Source organism: Colletotrichum fructicola (assembly GCF_000319635.2).
Source record: "Colletotrichum fructicola Nara gc5 chromosome Unknown KSG_Nara_v1_contig01, whole genome shotgun sequence".
In the NCBI taxonomy this organism is placed as follows: Eukaryota; Fungi; Ascomycota; class Sordariomycetes; order Glomerellales; family Glomerellaceae; genus Colletotrichum; species Colletotrichum fructicola.
In genome coordinates this window covers 2,984,918-3,002,749 of record NW_027094051.1, presented here as the reverse complement: position 1 = coordinate 3,002,749, position 17,832 = coordinate 2,984,918, and the positions used below count along the sequence as shown (strand labels likewise).

Genomic DNA, 17,832 nt, shown 5'->3' with positions numbered 1-17,832 from the left:
GTGCTTTTCAGACAAGTTTGGTATCGAAAGGCTTCCTGTCGCCTACTTCCCTTTGGGCCTGATCCCTCAACGCCCTGCGCAGAATCTTACCGGACTGGGAACTGAATATTAGCGGAGGCTTCATGTAAAGAATCCAACACCTACCGGATTCTTTGGGATCGCATCAATAAAGCATACACCTCCTTCAAGATGCTTGTGTTTCGAAACCTTTCCTTCCATCCATTGAGCAACTTACTCCGCAGTAATTTGAGAGCCGCCAGATTTCACAACGTAAGCTCGAGGAACCTCATGCCCGTTGATCGTTACTCCCACAACTGCAGCATCCGATACGTTCTCGTTCTCCAAAAGGGTAGCCTCCAGCTCAGCCGGTGCAACCTGGATTCCCTTTACTTTGATCAACTCCTTGATGCGATCAACAATGTAAAAGAGTGCGCCCGTCTCATACCGATCGACAAACCCGACATCGCCGGTTTTCATCCACCTGGTTCCATCGGCATCCACATGCACCGTGTCACCCGTTGCTCTCTCGTTCTTCCAATAAGCCTTCATTAGAGTCGGCCCCGTGAGCCAAATCTCGCCACGCTCGTGTGGCCTCGTGATCATGGTCTTCCCATCCAGCTTCATCAGCCGCGCCGACAGGTTCGGCATCAGCTCGCCGACTGAAGCGCTCTCGTTCTTCACATTTGGATCCCAGCTGGAGATGTAGCACGTCATCTCCGTCATCCCCCATCCCTGCCTGACCGATGCACCAGGCGAGCACATCTTTCCGACTTCTTCGATTGTGTCGCCTGACAGCGGAGCAGCGCCACCACTGATACTCTCGAGGCTGGACATGTCGTACTTTTTGGCTATCGGGTTCTTTGCCATGCTGACCAGAACTGGAGGTACGGCAACGAGCGTGGTGATGCGGAAATTCTGGATGTGCTGAAGCATTCTCTCGAAGTTGTATGCAGCCATGATGTAGACCGGGACACGCAGAGCCGGAAAGATGGCCCCGAAGTATGTCTGCGCAAACGCATGATAAAGAGGCAGGAAGCACAACGTCCTTTCCCTCTGTCTGAATTCTTCAATGCCCGGAGCTTTGTTCAACAGGCTGATGACTTGAACGCAGTTGGCGACATAGGAATGATGTGTAACCTCGACGCCTTTGGGCACCCCAGTTGTCCCGCTGCTGTAGTTCAGACAACAAGTCGTCGATGTAGGATCCTCCGGCTCAAACCAAACCCAATCCCTGGCTGCGACCTCATTCCCAGATATCAGTTCGGTCCAATGCCGAGGGCCGTTGCTGTGATCGTCACTGAAAGCGAAGAACTGGGGGGCAGCCCTGTAATCATCCGCTCCAAATATGTAGACTCTGTTTGGTGATATGCCGGCAGAGAGAGCAGCCTCGATGGCAACCGGGAGGTTCTCTGGCGCTGCAAACACGAACTTGGCCCCCGAGTCTCGTAGCTGATGTGAAAGTTCGCGGGCGGTGAAGTTAGGGCTCGCTCCAGTGTAGATACCACCCGCCATCAACACACCGAGGAAGAGGCTCGGATAGAAAATGGTGTTGCCGGAATACACCAAAACTCGGTCTTGCGAATCGAGGCCGGCGTCGATGAGTCCCAGTGCTATTCGTTTGGAAAGTAGTCTGAAGTCTGATCTTGACACAACGTGGGACTTTGGACGATCGGCATCGATGAATACTGGCTTCTGGAAATCTGGTAATTCTTCGGTGGCGGAGCCAAATATCCACGTCTGAAGAGAAAACATGGGAATCGGCTCCACGAAACGCGATCTTATCGTCATTTTTTTCAATTTCAGATTGACGAAGCTGCCCAAGAATATAGAAGCGTGACTCTTTGTCTGCTGCGAAATTGGACGGTTTGCCGGGGACGGAGAGAGGTGCACTGAGGGGTAAGATAAAGTTCGGAGGTTTAATGTCTGCTGGGCTTAGCAGTTTTAATCAACGTGTATGATGATCACTTTGGTGAGATCGCCCGGAATCTCGTATGCATATGTCAGAAAATAGGCAGTTGTTATAGGGCGGATCTATTGGCTACTGTAAAGGCTTATGCTAATGTTCTATCTATGCCGGATCGCCGGCATAGTCTGACTCCACGTCAGCGCCGGACTCTGCTAACATTTCGGGACGTAAGATAAGCGCTTGTAAGGGGTTTGATTTCAATTGGGAGCTTCCCCAATCGTGCCTTTCATCTTTGAGACACCATGACCAAATAAAGCTTTCGGCACTTCGACGGAGCTGTAGCCGGGAGTGGGGCCGAGCCAAGAACCGAACGGACACCGGGTTCACCGATCAGGGGCAACGGTGCAATCGGCCGTGGACATGTATCGACTATACCACTTCATCGACCTTTGCGTCGTTCTTATCCATGGATCCGGCGACTGAAATGTTGTCTCGAGGAAGAATCGGCCTGCCGCGAAGATGTGCCCAGACGGCAATATGAGTAGGCCGTGAGAAGAGAGCATCCATCTCTTCCAGTGAAACTCCTGTGAGGCATCAGTGATGGAACGTTACTAGCTTTGAACGGAAGTACTTACCTTTTGTCTCAGGAACACAGAAAAACGACCACAACCCGATGCCAATCAAGAACCCAGCGAACATGAAATAGGTTCCGTACCCCAGGTCTGTGATCATGAACGGCGTGGCTCTGGCCACCACGAACGAACCCAGCCATGTGCTTGCTGTTGAAATCGCAACGCAAAACATTCTGACATCCAACGGGAAGATCTCCGCTGCATATGTCCAAGTGATTCCCTGAATCGTCGCGCAAATTATGAAGGAGTGCAAATAGATGCAGACCATGGCAAAGTAACCCCATCCGCTCAACTGGATGTTCCCCTCGGCGGCATTCGTGGCTGGGTCTGCAATCATCACGTAGCCGCCCACGTACCATAGAGGTAGGCTGCCTATGACGGATCCCCAAAGGAGCCCTCCACGACGACCGATCTTTTCAACGACCCACACAGCGAAGAGGATCATACCGAGCATCTTAGCAACACCGTAGATGCCGGTGCTGAACAATTTATTGCTACAGAAGAGTTGTCAGCATCATCCCGTCAACTCTAGAAAGAGATAAATACCTGGTTCCCACGATACCCAACGTCTCAAAGATTCTCGGGCTGAAATATGTCATAATGTTGACACCCGTGAAACTTTGGAGAAACATCAGGAAAGCACCAACTCCAACCCGATTCCTCGTTCCCGGGGCCAATAACTTTCGAAACTGTTGCTTCTTGCTCAACCGCATCGTGCTCCTCTCCTCAACCTGCTGCCTGATCTCACTCATTTCATTTTGCACATACGGGTGGTCCGCAGGGAGCCCGCGAATATACACCAACACCTTCTCCGCCGCCTCGAAGTCATCCCCGCGAGCAAGCCATCGCGGCGACTCCGGACAGAACATGATCCCGAAAAAGAGCAACACGGCCGGGAGAAGCTGTAGCGCCAACGGCACGATCCACTGCGCCCTCTCCCGCTCATCGATCGTCCGGTCAGTGGCATAGTTGATCCAGAACCCAAGCATCCCGCCCCCCTGCGAGAAGATCTCAAACACGCCCACCAGCCTCCCGCGGATGCTCGGCGGCGACGTCTCGGCGATGTACACCGGCACGGTCATCGTCGCCATGCCGATGCCCAAGCCGCCGATCGCCCGTCCGGCATACACCAGCTCCAGCATCCCGTTCGCGCCGGACATCATGGCGCCGCCGACGCAGAAGACGAGGGCGGCGGTCATAATGGCCCTCTTGCGGCCGTACTTCTCGGCGACGGGGAATGTCAGCAGGGCGCCGAAGAAGGCGCCGACTTGGAACATGGAGGCGATGTTGGCCTGGGAGTTGTCGCGCTCCGAGGGGGTCATGTTGTCGATGCCGAAGTCGCGGACGAAGGAGTCGAGCGACATTGTGCCGCCGATAACGGCGGTATCGTAGCCCACTAAGGAGGAGAAGTTGTGTAAGTCAAGATCTGGACAAGGATGGGGTTGGTCTCGCAATCTTACTAGAGAGGGCTGCCATGGAGGCCACGAGGGCGATGTAGTGGATCGTCCAGTTGCGGACCTCAGGGGGGTCGGTCGTCCCTTCGGCTGCTGCAAAACCCATAGTGCCGGTGATGAAGAGAGATAATTTGGAGCTTCGATATTGGCTGTTAGAAGGAGGATAGTAGATGGCATACTTAGATCCGTGTGATGAAAGCTACCCTTATATAACCCAAGATACCGACAGCTCAAGATGCCGACGCCATCTCAGCCAGTGATATCTCTGGAATTCAACTCCGGGGAAATCTTGGGGTCCCCGCGGGGTTGTGGGAGTCGTGCGGAGTGCATAGAGCGTAGGATGAGCCAGATCGAAGGATATCTTTTTGCGAGTGTGTGGCTCACGTATGTCCAATAGATCGGTCCCTGTATGCACCGGTAAGGATGAGCTGCATGTTGAGCAAGGATTCTCCGCGATTATTTGTCAAACAAACAACCTGGGGATATCTATAAAGCGGGGGGAAAAGGCCAGTCTCGTCTGCCCGAGGGCCTTGGCCTTTATGTTAGTTAGTCTGTTGCGCTTGAGGTCGTCCAAGATATTCGCCCGGTGGGATATCGGCATGTTGACTTCGATCCCGAGAGCCAGGGAGGATTCGGCATGTTCAGTCACGGATTGCGTCGAGCTCTGCTCACATCACATAGCATACGGAACGATTCAAGTTGGAAGGAAATGTCTAGCTTCATTGACGACGAAGAACAGCTAAGTAGCTACTGCGGTATCCTGGGCTTGGAGCCATCAAAACGAGCTATACTAGCAACGCGCAAAACCCAGAAAACGACATTAAACCTCCAATAAACAAGAACAAAGAGACGCGGCTCTGGAACCCAAATCATGCTTTTTCCCTCCCAGGCCGCAACAGCATCTGGTATCTCTCCAGCCTCCGGTACTCCGAACGCCACTTGGCCGGGTGCCATTTCCAGGACCGACCCCAAACTTAGTCCAACAGGGAGAAGGAACAATGTACTTTACATGCCAAGATCCCGACCCAACAGCTATGCATCAATCGGAAACTCCTCGTCAAAAATGCGACCGGCATCTATGCCTCAACGGCGACGGCGGGCGCGCTGACAGCAGCAGGCTCTGGCTGGTTAGCCTCCTCCTCCTCTGCAATCTCGCCGCCAGCTTCGCGCTCGGCCCAGGCGCCCCAGAGGCCACGCTTTGCGCGGACCTTGATAGGAGCTCCCAGGTTTTCGCCCTGTTCGACCTTGATAGCATCCTTTGTCGCGAGGACGAGGCATTCGAAGAACATCTTTGTCGCGTCGGCCTTTGTTGTTCTCTTCTCGGGGAGCAAGTCTTGGAAGACAACTGCGCTCTTCTTGCGCTTGTCGGCATCGTGCTCGGCGTCGGGGCCGAAAATATCTCTGAGGACGTGCACGGCATGCTTGGTGCCGAGGGAAACCGGGCCGCTGTCTTCGGGGTGGACGTTGGGGGCAACGGTGTCGTCGAAGTTCGGCATCGGGCTTGCCTCGCGAGAGACGGGTCTGGCAGTGTCGTCGTCTCCTCCGAAGCCCATGCCATCGTCCTCGGCCGGGATCTCAAGAATAGTGCCGTCTGCTGCAACACTTTGGTTGCCCAGGCCGGCATCTTCAATAGCGAAAGCATCCTCCTCATCCACGTTCAGGCGTGGTGACTTGGAAGAGATACCCTGATCACTCTCAACATCGGCGATGCCGCTGTCGCGCTTTCTCTTCAGCTCGCTGGATCGGCTGATAGCCTCCAGAGAAAGCATGCCTCTCAGCTCAGGTGCCCAGTTTGTGCCGCGTCCCTCAAGCATGATGTTAGAAACAAAGCCTCCGCTCTTCTGCATCTCCATCAAAGCGAGGACGAAGGGGTCCTTGGGCAGGAAAGACTGAGCTCTCAGAATGTTCGCGTGGTTGGCTTGCTGGTCCTTAATGTGAGTGCTGGAGAGCATGGTCTGCTCATCCGGCTGGAGAACCTTTCTCTTCTTGGCGCGCTGGGGGTGGCGAACGACGGACAGATCCTGGTCCTCATCGGGCTCGTACAGATCGGTGTGCTGGATGCGAGAGTACTCCTCCTCAACCTCCCTTGCGAACTCGGGGTCGATCTCTGAAAGTGGGGACTCGGAAATGCGGGCGCGAGCCATGTCGAGAGGAGCCCCAGGAACGACGGACTGATCGGCGATGGGGAACTGGAAGTCGTTGTCGTCACCCATTTGAATGTCTCCCTCCTCGTCAGCAATGCGAACGTTGTCGTCGCCGAAATTGAGATCCAAGCCAAGTGAGGCCTCGCGTTCCGGCTGGTCCTTTCCGCGCGGCATGATGTCAAGCTCGCTGAAGATGTCGTCCTCGACAGAGCGGGCAAGGGGCGCGTCTCTTCCCATTTCGATCGTGGTGTCCATACGGCCGATAGGCTCATCGACGTCCATGCCAAAGTCCAGCTCCAAGTCGAGATCCTCCATTGGCGCCAACTCCAGCTCATCATCCAGGGTGTCTGCCTGGTTCAGGAACTGACTGTTGTTGAAATCCTCCTGCAGGTTGATGTCACGGTTGCTAACGCGGCCCTTGCGACCCACAGGGGTGGCCGTCACATCGTCCATTTGCGACAAAAGCCAGGCAGCATCGGGAGGCGGGGGCAGGTCGAGGTTGTCGAGTGGAGTAATCTTGTCAGGCAGCAACAGAGCTTCGCGATTGTTGACGTACAGGTTGGCGGCGGGAATATCGTGGTTGTCGCTTGAGCGGAAGGCCTAAGAATGTCAGTGAAACGCGTAAGCGATGGGTGTAAGGAAGAAAACGCACCATCTTGATCTTCATGGAAGCCTCATTGCAGTCCTCGAGCAAGTAGCGGGCCTTGCGGTTGTAAATTCTGACGACACCGAGCAGCAGCTGACCGCTTAGACGCAAGGCCATGGGGGCCTGGCCGGGTGTGATGATTGCCTCTACACTGTCGGGCAAGTTGGACTGCAGAATGTGCGTCTTGGAGAGCTTGCGCTCGAGGTTGGCGGACAGCCATACGCGGACAAGAGGACCGCTCTTTCCGAGCAGCGCGTCGGAATAGAACATGGCGACGGCTCGGGATTGATTTGATGCAGGTTGGTGAAGGAGAGGGGTTATGAACAAGAGCTATTGCCCGTGAGGTATTATACAGCGACGCGCGCCGGGGTTGGAGGGGCGGGTTCGGCTCGGAAGCTTGCTCTGGTAAACAAGGGGACGCGTTGTGGTGCAAATTCGGTCGCGTTGTCGATGTAGCGGTCGGTGATGAGTCTAGCACGCGCAAAAAGCGAGTCGCGGCGACATGAAGCAAATAATTTGTATCGCAGGAGGCGAAATGCGCTGGGGTAGCGATAGCGATGGGAGCAAAAGCGCGATGAGCGACGATGAGGGAGATGGAGGAAATGAGTAGGAGGGGGGAATCAAGGTGTGGTGAGTGGTCTATTCTGTCTCGACGGTTGGCCCAGCGGACGCAAAATGACGGGGCTGGGATGGGGCAGGGATTGGTTTGCGCAGAATTTGGGTGGCACGGTGGCACCAGCCACATCACGTGAGGGCCGTTGCTCCACTCTTGGGCAGTCCACCTGCTGTCCCAGCGACCGTTCCGGAAGCGGCGGCCGGTGTACCTAGCTGCTACCTTACCTGATACTTACACGCCAAAGAGCTCTAAAATCAGACAAGAGAAGTCCTTGACCAGCTGTTCAAGATGTCTTTTGATTCATCCCGCATGATATGGAAAAAACTTGTGTACGAAGCACTTTTCCCGCAGAGTGTTAACTCTAACCCCTGACTTAGTTCAACACCCTTGCCGTATCAGACCGTCCCGATATCTACCGTCGGACTGGTCGAGATGTGGTCTAAGCTCCTGGGCAGCATTACCTAAGCAGTCAAGATCCAAGCTTCAAGCGTCTCGATTCCAGCTCGGTATTCTTCTGAGCCTCCCGAGAAGCCATCTAGCGCATGGTCCGCTGCAAGGTACACACACTGGACCCAGCCACTTGCAGCTCCGAGTTGGTTAAGCCTCGTTAATGTTTGCAATATGCGCTTCCTTCTTCATGACTGCAAGAAGACCTTTTCTCTTACATCCAATGAGGCAGTCTTCTACAGAAAGCCAACGAGCATGATAGAAGAGGACAATGCCAACCGAGGAGTTCACCTGGCTGCCGCCTCATTTGGAACCACGCGGATGAGATGAAACCGCAAACGGGCAACACCAATATCTGAGTTGCTATCGGGCCTCCACGTCCGTTTCTGTCGTTGCGCACCCTGGAAATCCCAGCAAAAATAGACTGGAGACACTTTTGCTTCACCACGCGTCAAGTATGCGACTTGGACGAATCATTGTAAAAGTCTTTTGACATCGTCTTCGCTCTTCTTAGGAACACACAGTTCTTGCAAATACCTGTGGCGCATAGCTATGGTTTTGCTAGTGCGTGTACCACAGAGCAATTCTGCTAGTCGTACCAAGAAAAGACCACCGATTCATTCCTTTTAGCTCTGATGACGCTGTGAGTGCCGCAACCACGAGACCGGCACGTTAGCAGTATCATGCAGCTCTCTGACGCCTGAACACGGCATCGAATGCTTATCACAGTGGTATTACGGTGTCTCTCCACTGGAACATGCGGAGCGGCGATTGCGGTCCCGAGTCCAGGTTCCAGGGCCCCCTGGTCCAATAGACACGGACCCGCCCCATAGGCGCGCTGGCACACGCCCTGTGACCCTGCACCTTGGGTCCTCAAAGGTCCAGATTTGGCCTTGCAATGTGCATTTGCTATCCTGGCAAAAGGCACACGTTTTCTCAACTCCTACCACGACATCCTTTCTCCTTCACCTGTCAACAACGCCCGCGAAACTATGTCTTCGGACCCAGCTACCGCCAATTGATACCTACCCGACCAAGGGCGATACGTCCTCCGAATAAGACCCTCTCCTGCGACCCGACGACATCATTGCACACCCTGGCGCATGTCCCCTTTTCGGCCGGCTCCGCAACAGATGACCGATACTGGGCCTCCTATAACATCTGGAAGGTCGTGATCGAGGTAGCCTTGCCTCGCCTCCCGCAGACATGCAGTGGCCGTGGCACAAGAGGAAAGCCTCCGACGACGATGGCGAATATTTGCTGCCTCTGGCCTCAAAGGTGCCGGGCATGAACAGTTTGCCCACGGAGCCCCTCGAGGCGGAACCGCCGCGAGAGCGGCCAGGGCACATCCGGACGACATCTGCGCAGTCAAGAGTACGCCGTGGTTTCTCTTGATTCATGTGGACGAGTTTTGCTGACATCGATGGTCCACAGAGCGTTGCGGACGAGTTCTCCTTCCTGACATCAACAGAAGCCGCCAGCCGGCTGCAAACTTCCCTCACCCACGGTCTGTCAGCGGCTGAAGCGTTGAACCGACTACGCGATTGGGGCCCGAACGAAATTCCCCATGAGCCGCCTGAACCACTGTGGTTGCGATTCATCAAGCAGTTTCAAGAGCCACTCATCGTGCTGCTGCTGGTGTCAGCCGGGGCTTCCATCTTCCTTGGCAACATGGACGATGCGGTTAGCATCACAGTCGCAGTCACTATTGTCGTTACAGTTGGTTTTGTTCAGGAATACAGGTCAGAAAAATCAATAGAGGCGCTCAGTCATTTGGTCCCGAACCATGCCCACCTGGTTCGGTCAGCATCGAACAAGACACCAGGCAGTGCCCGAACGCCCACCTGGCCGCCGAAGCCCCCGATGGATGGAGATGAGTCGGTGGCATCAAGCACGCCTGGGGAGGAAATGCTGGAAGCAACGTCGTCAAAGGTCATGGCCTCGCAGTTGGTACCGGGAGACTTGGTATACTTCACAACGGGTGATCGAATTCCAGCCGACATTCGAGTCACGAAAGCCTCAGATTTGACAATCGACGAATCGAACTTGACGGGCGAGAACGAACCGGTGCGAATTACTGCTGAGCCACGATCGCGTGGCGTGCTATCGCCAGCGTACGGGGCCGAAACCCTCCAATTACCTAGCCCTTCGGCGCTGTCTGACGGTAGAGAGGCCAGCGGAAGCGGCGACAACAACATCGCTTGGATGGGAACATTGGTCAGATCCGGACACGGGCAAGGAGTTGTCTTTGCGACAGGTGGAAACACCCATTTTGGCACCATCGCAACCAGTGTGTCAGGAACCGAAAGTCCGCGCTCACCACTCCAACTGTCCATGGACGATCTTGGCTCCCAACTGAGCAAGGTGTCATTCGTCATTATCGGCATGATCTCTTTGGTAGGCTGGCTTCAGGGTAAGAAGCTGATGGAGATTTTCACCATTTCAATCTCGCTTGCTGTTGCAGCCATTCCCGAAGGCTTGCCAATCATCGTAACGGTCACTTTGGCCCTCGGCGTCCATAGAATGGCCCGTCACAACGCCATTGTGCGCAGAATGCCGAAAGTAGAGACCCTGGGCTCGGTGAACGTTGTTTGCACCGACAAGACGGGTGAGATATGTTCGGACGCACGTGTACTACACTCATGCTAACTCTCTCTAGGTACTTTGACTATGAATCATATGACTACCGCCAAGATGTGGTACTTTGGTGCCAACGATGCCATAGATGTAGATTCCGACGACGAAGCAACTGAGACTAAGCCTGATCCTGCTACTTTGCGCATCCTGCGTATTGGTAACATCGCAAACAACGGCCGCCTCGCACAGCAATACACCGAAAATGGCGCAGCAGCCAGGGCCGTGCTCTCGTCAACACAGGGAACTGACTTTGCCTCGACCTTTACGCGCTGGTGTGGACAACCTACCGATGTTGCTATGCTTGACCTCCTCGACAGATTCAAGGAGCACGACGTTCGCGAGTCTATTGGCCCCCGTCTCAGCGAAACTCCGTTCAGTTCTGAACGGAAGTGGATGGGAGTCACCATCGGAACTGACTCCAAAGAATTCGCCTACATGAAGGGGGCTATTGATAGAGTTTTGGATGCTTGCGACACCTATCTCACTCGCGACGGACGAGAGATTGTCCTCGACTCTGCGCGTCGTAGCGAGGCCATTCAAGCAGCCGAGACTATGGCTGCAAAGGGTCTACGAGTGCTTGCCTTTGCCAGCGGTGCTGTGTCACGATCTGCCAAGGGCAGGGCGACTTTAGCGCCAACTACTCGCAGCAGCACTCCGGGTAGCCCGCATCCGCAACAAGACGAGACATATAGAGGTCTTACCTTCGCCGGGTTGGTCGGTATGAGCGATCCCCCCCGGCCTGGGGTTGGTCGTTCGATTAGGAAGCTTCTGCGTGGAGGAGTCAAGGTTGTGATGATTACGGGCGATGCCGAGACCACTGCTGTTGCCATTGGCAGACAGCTCGGCATGCCAATCGCCAAAGCAAGTGAGGCGGGATCCAGTGCTTTGGCCGTTCGTCCCGTTCTCAGAGGCGAGGACGTTGATTCCATGTCGGAAGAGGAATTGTCTCAAGCGATTCAGCACACCACTATTTTCGCTCGCACGAACCCGGATCACAAGCTCAAAATCATTAAGGCTTTCCAGGCCAGAGGCGATATCGTGGCCATGACTGGAGACGGTGTGAATGACGCTCCGGCACTGAAGCGAGCCGATATTGGTATCTCCATGGGTTTGCACGGAACTGATGTCGCCAAGGAGGCTGCGGATATGATCCTGACAGACGATGACTTCTCAACGATTCTGCGGGCCATTGAAGAGGGCAAGGGAATTTTCAACAACATCCAGAACTTCCTGACTTTCCAGCTTAGCACAAGTGCTGCCGGATTGTCGTTGGTATTCTTCTGCACTCTACTCGGCTTCAAGTCGCCCCTGAATGCGATGCAAATTCTCTGGATCAGTGAGTTGTCCACCGTGCACACCTTTTCGACTTTTGCTTACCAGTCACAGATATCATCATGGATGGACCGCCCGCTCAATCGCTTGGCGTGGAGGCTGTCGACGCCGATGTCATGAATCGCCCTCCTCGCAAGCGCAATGATGCGGTGCTCACCAAAGCCGTTCTTTACCGCGTCCTCACCTCGGCTTCCATCGTCATGTTGGGTACTATGCTCGTCTACAGCCGCGAGATGCTGTCGGATGGCGAGGTTAACCGCCGCGACACTACGATGACCTTCACTTGCTTTGTATTATTTGACATGTTTAACGCTCTGGCCTGTCGTTCCGAGTCCAAGTCGGTTCTGCGAGGCGAAGTTGGACTCTTCTCAAACACGCTCTTCAACTGGGCTGTCTCGCTCAGTATTGCGGGCCAATTGCTCGTTATATATTTCCCCTGGCTCCAGGAGGTTTTCCAGACGGAAGCTTTGGGCTTCTTCGACTTGGTTGGTCTGTTGATGCTTTGCAGCGCGGTGTTCTGGGCGGATGAGTTTAGAAAATATTGGAAGTATGCCAGGCGGAGGCTGGCCGGTGGTTACAGTCAGGCGGTTTAGAAATGGGGGCAGCATTCATGCAAAGGGGGTACAGGCGGATTGTGCTTGTCAACGGCCGATGCACATGTGTAAACTCTGAATACGGTAAATAATTAACGGCCTTTCCAAAAGATGCATTGCAAATTTCCACCAAATTTCGTCCAATAGCTTCACCTTAAACTTGACAGTTGGCAGATCAGCCCAAACTCTGTTCTGCCTCCCTTGCGCCCACACCGACGCTCGCTTACCGGTGTGCAGGGTTCACCGAGTCTCCTACCTTGCACTTCGGGCCAGCTAACACCTTCACCTGCACCTCGACCTCAACCCCCCACCGGCCCGGATTGCACCCACCCTACCTCTGCTGGCAAGCTCAGGCAGCTATGCACCTCTCAGCCAGCTTGCGCCAATGTCAACCCTCACGAATGGCGTCTCTTTCCATCGCGCGGACAGCGACAATGCCGCCGACAGCGCAGCACTCGTCGCAGCAGCTGCCCGACCTGGCAGTAGCTCCAACACCACCTCCATCTACGCTGCCTCAAGCGTCGCCGAGGTGCGCGCCGCCCTAGACGCCCTCCACGCCCGCGAATCGACAGTCACCAGCCGCCTCGATGCTCTCCTGGGCTCGCAGGCCGACCTCGCCCGCGAATTGGGCCGGCTCGACCTCCTCCGCGCGGGGCTCGGCAGCCAGGTCATCGCCGCGCGGTCCATTGGTAACGACATGCTCGCGACGGCGGCTGACACGGCGGGCCGGCTGAGTGATAAGGTGAAGGAGCTGGATCTGGAGAAGAGCCGCGTCGAGGACACGCTCGAGGTCGTGAAGCAGGTCGTGGAGCTCAAGGCTTGCGTGCAGGGCGTCGTGGGCAGCATGGGTGCCCCGCAGGACTGGGAAGCTGCGGCGGCGTACCTTGCGCGCGCTGCGCAGGTGCCCGAGGATATCACAAAGGGCAAGTTTGCGTCGTCGATCGTGCCCTCCGTCGAGGTGCCCGACCCGCCATGGGTTACGCTCGAGAACGCCAAGGAGAGCCTGTGTGGACTCTTCCTGAGGGAGTTCGAGAAGGCGACCAAGGAAGGAGATGGTGCGAAGGTTACGAGGTTCTTCAAGCTTTTCCCGTTGATTGGGAGAGGCGACGTTGGTCTCGACGTATATGGACGATATGTCTGCCAGGGCGTGGCTGGCACGGCGAGATCGGTCTTGAAGGAAGGGCCTGGCGTGCAAGCTCGGAAAGAAGGGTTCTTTTATGCCAATGCCCTCACCAGGCTGTTTGATCATATTGCGCGCATCGTTGAGGGGCACGGAGGTCTTGTCGAGAGACACTATGGCTCCGGGAAGATGGTCCGCGTTATCGAGCGGCTGCAACAAGAGGCGGATGTACAGGGTGGCATCATCCTTGATTCCTGGAGCGATGAGCGCGATGTCGACAGACGCCTCAAGGACGTCAAGAGTTACCCATTCTCTTTCCTGGTTCAAAGTTTCTTGCCACCGCAAAGAAGCGGAACACCACGGGTCAATTCACCTGCAATGGGCGCTGGCGCAAATCCCCGTCCCAGTGAGGATGAGGGCGTCAATATGAAGGAGGTGGACGCAATTCTTAGTGAGATCGCCGTGATGCTCGGCCGATGGTCGCTTTACTCCCGCTTCTTGGCAGGAAAGACCCGGGTAAGTGGCTCTCATTGCTTAGTGTCATCAAACCCTAACAAGATGATAGGAACCCGATGCCCCTGAGGACGCTCCGCTTTCCATACCGGAATTAGTCGTCAAGTCTAATCTCAAACGAAAGATTTCAGACAAGCTTACTTCACCATATAATACAATGATGACCTTCTTCTTCCGAAGATCGGTTGAGAAGGCTTTCCAGTTGGACGAAATGCCAACTGGACTGTCTCTAAGCATGAACAAGCAGGTCGACACCAATCAGCCATTCATTATATCCGCTGTCGACGATGTCATGTACGTCGTCAGCGCAGTCATACAGAAATCAACATCTACATCACAGAGAGACGTCATCGCCTCCGTGATCCCTACGATCGGTCGCGTCCTCAGTTCCGACTTCATAGGCATGATCCAACGAAAGATGCGCGACGAGTCCTACCCCAAGCCGATCGTACAGGGAGGCTTCCCGCCAGAAGACAAGATCATCCAATTCATTGTTCTCATAAACAGTCTCGACACAGCCAACGAGTATCTCAACCGCATCATCACGAGCAATATAGGCAGCGCAAACGATGCGGCAAAGGCGAACGGCGAAGCCCACGAGCCGTCGCTCAGAGACTCCTTCCCCTTCGACAAGGACGTCACCTTTGTCACTTCCGCCCTCAACACACTACACAGCTCTTTCACCCTCAAGACGACCGAGCTCCTCAACGAAGGCCTGCAGGTCCTCTTCCAGCGCGTCGTCCAACCCCGCCTGCGCCCCGTGCTTTCCGACACGTTCCGCGACGTTGATTACTCTCTCACAGAGGAGGAACTCGCCGAGTACGCAGAGCAGAACGACGAAGACGAGGAGGAGATGCTGGACCAGGTATCCCGCCGCTTCGAGCACGGCTGGGACCAGCTGATGAAGCCCATCGCCCGCCTCATGACCGCCCACACGTTCACGACGCTGCACGACCTCACCGCCCGGTACCTCGCGCGCGTCCTCGAGCGCAGGGTCTGGGACGCCAGGGCGAATGCCTACGGCGTCATCCGCATGGAGCGCGACTTCTCGAGCATCGTCAGCACCGTGTCCAAGGGCAACTATGGCGTCAGGGAGCTCTTTGCGCGGGTGTCGCAGATCCTCATGGTGGCGAACATGGAGGAGGAAGAGTGGGAGGAGATTTCTGCGGTTGATAATCCGGATGAGGACGAGGATGGCATGGTTTGGGTGTTGACTGAGGACGAGAGGCGGCGGGCTAGACAGCTTACGACCAGAGAGCGTAGAGCTTGATGTGAAGATGGCATAAGACGATTAGGTGAAAAGACAGAGAGCCAAGCGGGACTGTGGACTTGCGGTTTGGAATATAAAACTATGAGAGATGACTTGTTTTCTTCCAAAGCGCGCGGATCATGGCGATGTCTGCCGGGAATAGGTAGATGTTAGACTATAATTACATCAAGACTGCTGAGGTACATGACTACGCTCGCTGTTCTGGTTGGTCAAAGATGTTTCCGCCGAGACATGCCACAAGAGACTATACCTCTGCATAGTTCCAGAAGGGAAGAAAGATCGACAGGGTTATTGGGGTAGGCGAAAGATCAAAGCCAACTCCTGTTCCTTCAAGATGCTGGCCGAGCACGGATCAATCTGCTCGGGAAATTTTGCCCGTCCGCAAAAAGTAAGGGAAGGTTGAAGATGGCAAAAGAGGGTGATATACCGGGGCCACTAATGCATTTTGTGAAAAGATGAAGTTTACATTTCTCGACCGGGAGGACTTAGCTGTTACTGGCTGGGACAATTCAAGAGACCCAGTAGCAAATGCGTCTACGCCTTTGGACACCCCTCGGCCATTAGAGGGCGTGGGTCATCATTTTCGGCATTGTGTTGAACTTGAAAAACATTGGGTCTAATATTGAACCATTTGGAGGCGGTTTCTTTCCGTTGATAGTTGTATATCTATTCTGGATGCCTGATGTATAAGTATGGACTTCTAGGATAATTCTCGTAGATCAGACGAGGGGCATTCGTCCCTGACTTCCCCATCCAAACCCTAGGTGGCATCCAGAGAAGACAACACGACATGGCTGATTCCTCGATTTCCTCTTCAAGTCTGGCCCCGAATGCTGCGGCGTTGGACGATTCTGTTTCTGCGGTAATGGTCACTCGCTGGGAGAGGAAGGACAACACATAGGTACGTACTTGGAGATGGTGCGCCGGTGCATTAGCGCGCAGTGTGGGGGGATTGTGCGGCTTCCCGTCCGACATCGAAGGCGGGGCACCAGGTAAGGTAGGCTGTCCTGGCATTGGCGCATCAGCAGCCTACCCCAGCGACCTACTGTTGGATTCACGCTGAAGCTTTTCCCAATCCCAGGGCGTACGAAATAACATCCACACCCCATCACCCCCGAAGCCACACTGAGGCTAGGATAGAGGTCTGCAAGCTGCTGGCTGTTCTATCTGGCTCATTCTCAAGGAGCTCTATCGGGTTCCGTAGCTTTCTGAGCCCGTTACGTAGTTCACTTAGGCCTTCTGACTATGTTTTCTCTCATATATCTTATAGCCTGTGGCTGGCTAAGCTATGAGAGCCTAGGGACGGGGTTAGGAGGAAATACAAGGAGGAGCATTGGTAGCCGTAAGAGGCATGTAGCTAGAGGGCAGGTCAGCCAACGGCCCAGGGGTTTTCACGGCAGACTAGGGTGGGGAGTGGCAGATTACCTAGGTAAGCTGCTGTTGCCAGCCAGGAGACCTTTGAGACCTGTGGCTTGAGGGCGTGGAGCATGTGGTTTACCCCCCTCCTTCTCGGTTCCATTATCAACGTCAGGGACGGGAGCTAATTGACACTGCCCCAGCCCAGAATACTGGTCCGAACAGCTCACCGCGTGAAGGGAGTGTTGACGCTGCTGCTCTTCAGGTGTATATATAATTGACCATGATCCGGGGCTACTTGGTCAATGACTGCGGAAATCCGACACCTCTATTGCATAAACTAAACAAGGCACGTCGTCGATCGATTTTCTTTCATTATTAGCTTGCTTTGTTTTGCTTGCTCGTCTTTACTCCGTCATCTTTCGTGCCGCTATCTACAGCACTGGAGATGTCACTTTCTACAGAAGTCCTTGTTGCAATTATTTTCGGTGTGCCAAGTCTTTTTGTCGCCGTTTTATCGGCCGTTTTTGCCTATATGGCGCTCAGACAGAGCCGTCGGAGTCGACGCAGCGTGGAAGCAGACATCTATCCCTACCTAATACCGATGTACGAAGGTCTTGGGAGCCGTCGTCATCCTCATACTCCCACCATGATCAACCTTCTGCTCGAAGACATCCATACACCTGAAGAAACGAGACGCGCACCTCAAAGGTCAGGGGCAAGTTGGCAACGGCTCAGTATATTTTCACGCAAGCAACACTAAGCACCATATTTTGTACGCTCATACCCTTTCTTATTGCCGTCATCAAACGGATATTTCAAATTATTGACCACACGCAGTCTCCTTCACTACCTCCGTCACGCCCTACCACTGCTGCCGACTCAAACGCAGATCCGCGTGTTTGCACTTGATGCTCGACTGGCCGCTTGTGTCGACCATCTTGACCACTTTTACACTGGCCTGATTACCTTCTTCGAGCCCCCCGATTCCACCTTGACGCTTCTTTCTCGTTTTAAATACGTCCGCAAGCAAAGAAACACCAGGAAAGATGGGAGAGGGCTCCCGATGAACACATTATTAGACGAATTCGACCAATAACATAGGTCGTGCACTTCAACTTAGACATGGGGGGCGTTAGATCATAGACCTATCAACACTTGGGACC

At 54.5% G+C, this 17,832-nt stretch overlaps 6 protein-coding genes across 6 annotated transcripts; 3 read left to right on the top strand and 3 right to left on the bottom strand.

Moving 5' to 3' along the window:
• Nucleotides 1-7: 7 nt before the first annotated feature.
• azaF-1 (Acyl-CoA ligase azaF) lies at nt 8-1,788 on the bottom strand (the record flags this gene model as incomplete). The annotated part of the gene is made up of 3 exons (XM_066150729.1): nt 8-101; nt 145-150; nt 236-1,788. 3 exons carry the CDS (start codon nt 1,786-1,788, stop codon nt 8-10), a joined length of 1,653 nt encoding a protein of 550 aa, XP_066009901.1.
• Nucleotides 1,789-2,335: 547 nt separating this feature from the next.
• Nucleotides 2,336-4,098, bottom strand: qutD-8 (putative quinate permease; the record flags this gene model as incomplete). Its single annotated transcript, XM_032020070.1, has 4 exons — nt 2,336-2,490; nt 2,542-3,032; nt 3,085-3,934; nt 3,999-4,098. 4 exons carry the CDS (start codon nt 4,096-4,098, stop codon nt 2,336-2,338), a joined length of 1,596 nt encoding a protein of 531 aa, XP_031882866.1.
• A 970-nt stretch (nt 4,099-5,068) lies between these two features.
• Nucleotides 5,069-7,052, bottom strand: rad21 (Cohesin subunit rad21; the record flags this gene model as incomplete). Its single annotated transcript, XM_032020071.1, has 2 exons — nt 5,069-6,736; nt 6,789-7,052. 2 exons carry the CDS (start codon nt 7,050-7,052, stop codon nt 5,069-5,071), a joined length of 1,932 nt encoding a protein of 643 aa, XP_031882865.1.
• Nucleotides 7,053-9,051: 1,999 nt separating this feature from the next.
• PMR1 (Calcium-transporting ATPase 1) lies at nt 9,052-12,407 on the top strand (the record flags this gene model as incomplete). Its single annotated transcript, XM_032020072.1, has 4 exons — nt 9,052-9,219; nt 9,280-10,453; nt 10,505-11,818; nt 11,869-12,407. 4 exons carry the CDS (start codon nt 9,052-9,054, stop codon nt 12,405-12,407), a joined length of 3,195 nt encoding a protein of 1,064 aa, XP_031882864.1.
• Nucleotides 12,408-12,792: 385 nt separating this feature from the next.
• cog4 (Conserved oligomeric Golgi complex subunit 4) lies at nt 12,793-15,310 on the top strand (the record flags this gene model as incomplete). The annotated part of the gene is made up of 2 exons (XM_032020073.1): nt 12,793-14,043; nt 14,093-15,310. 2 exons carry the CDS (start codon nt 12,793-12,795, stop codon nt 15,308-15,310), a joined length of 2,469 nt encoding a protein of 822 aa, XP_031882788.1.
• Nucleotides 15,311-17,315: 2,005 nt separating this feature from the next.
• Nucleotides 17,316-17,765, top strand: CGGC5_v000866 (uncharacterized protein; the record flags this gene model as incomplete). The annotated part of the gene is made up of 3 exons (XM_066150728.1): nt 17,316-17,377; nt 17,421-17,441; nt 17,507-17,765. 3 exons carry the CDS (start codon nt 17,316-17,318, stop codon nt 17,763-17,765), a joined length of 342 nt encoding a protein of 113 aa, XP_066009670.1.
• Nucleotides 17,766-17,832: the final 67 nt, after the last annotated feature.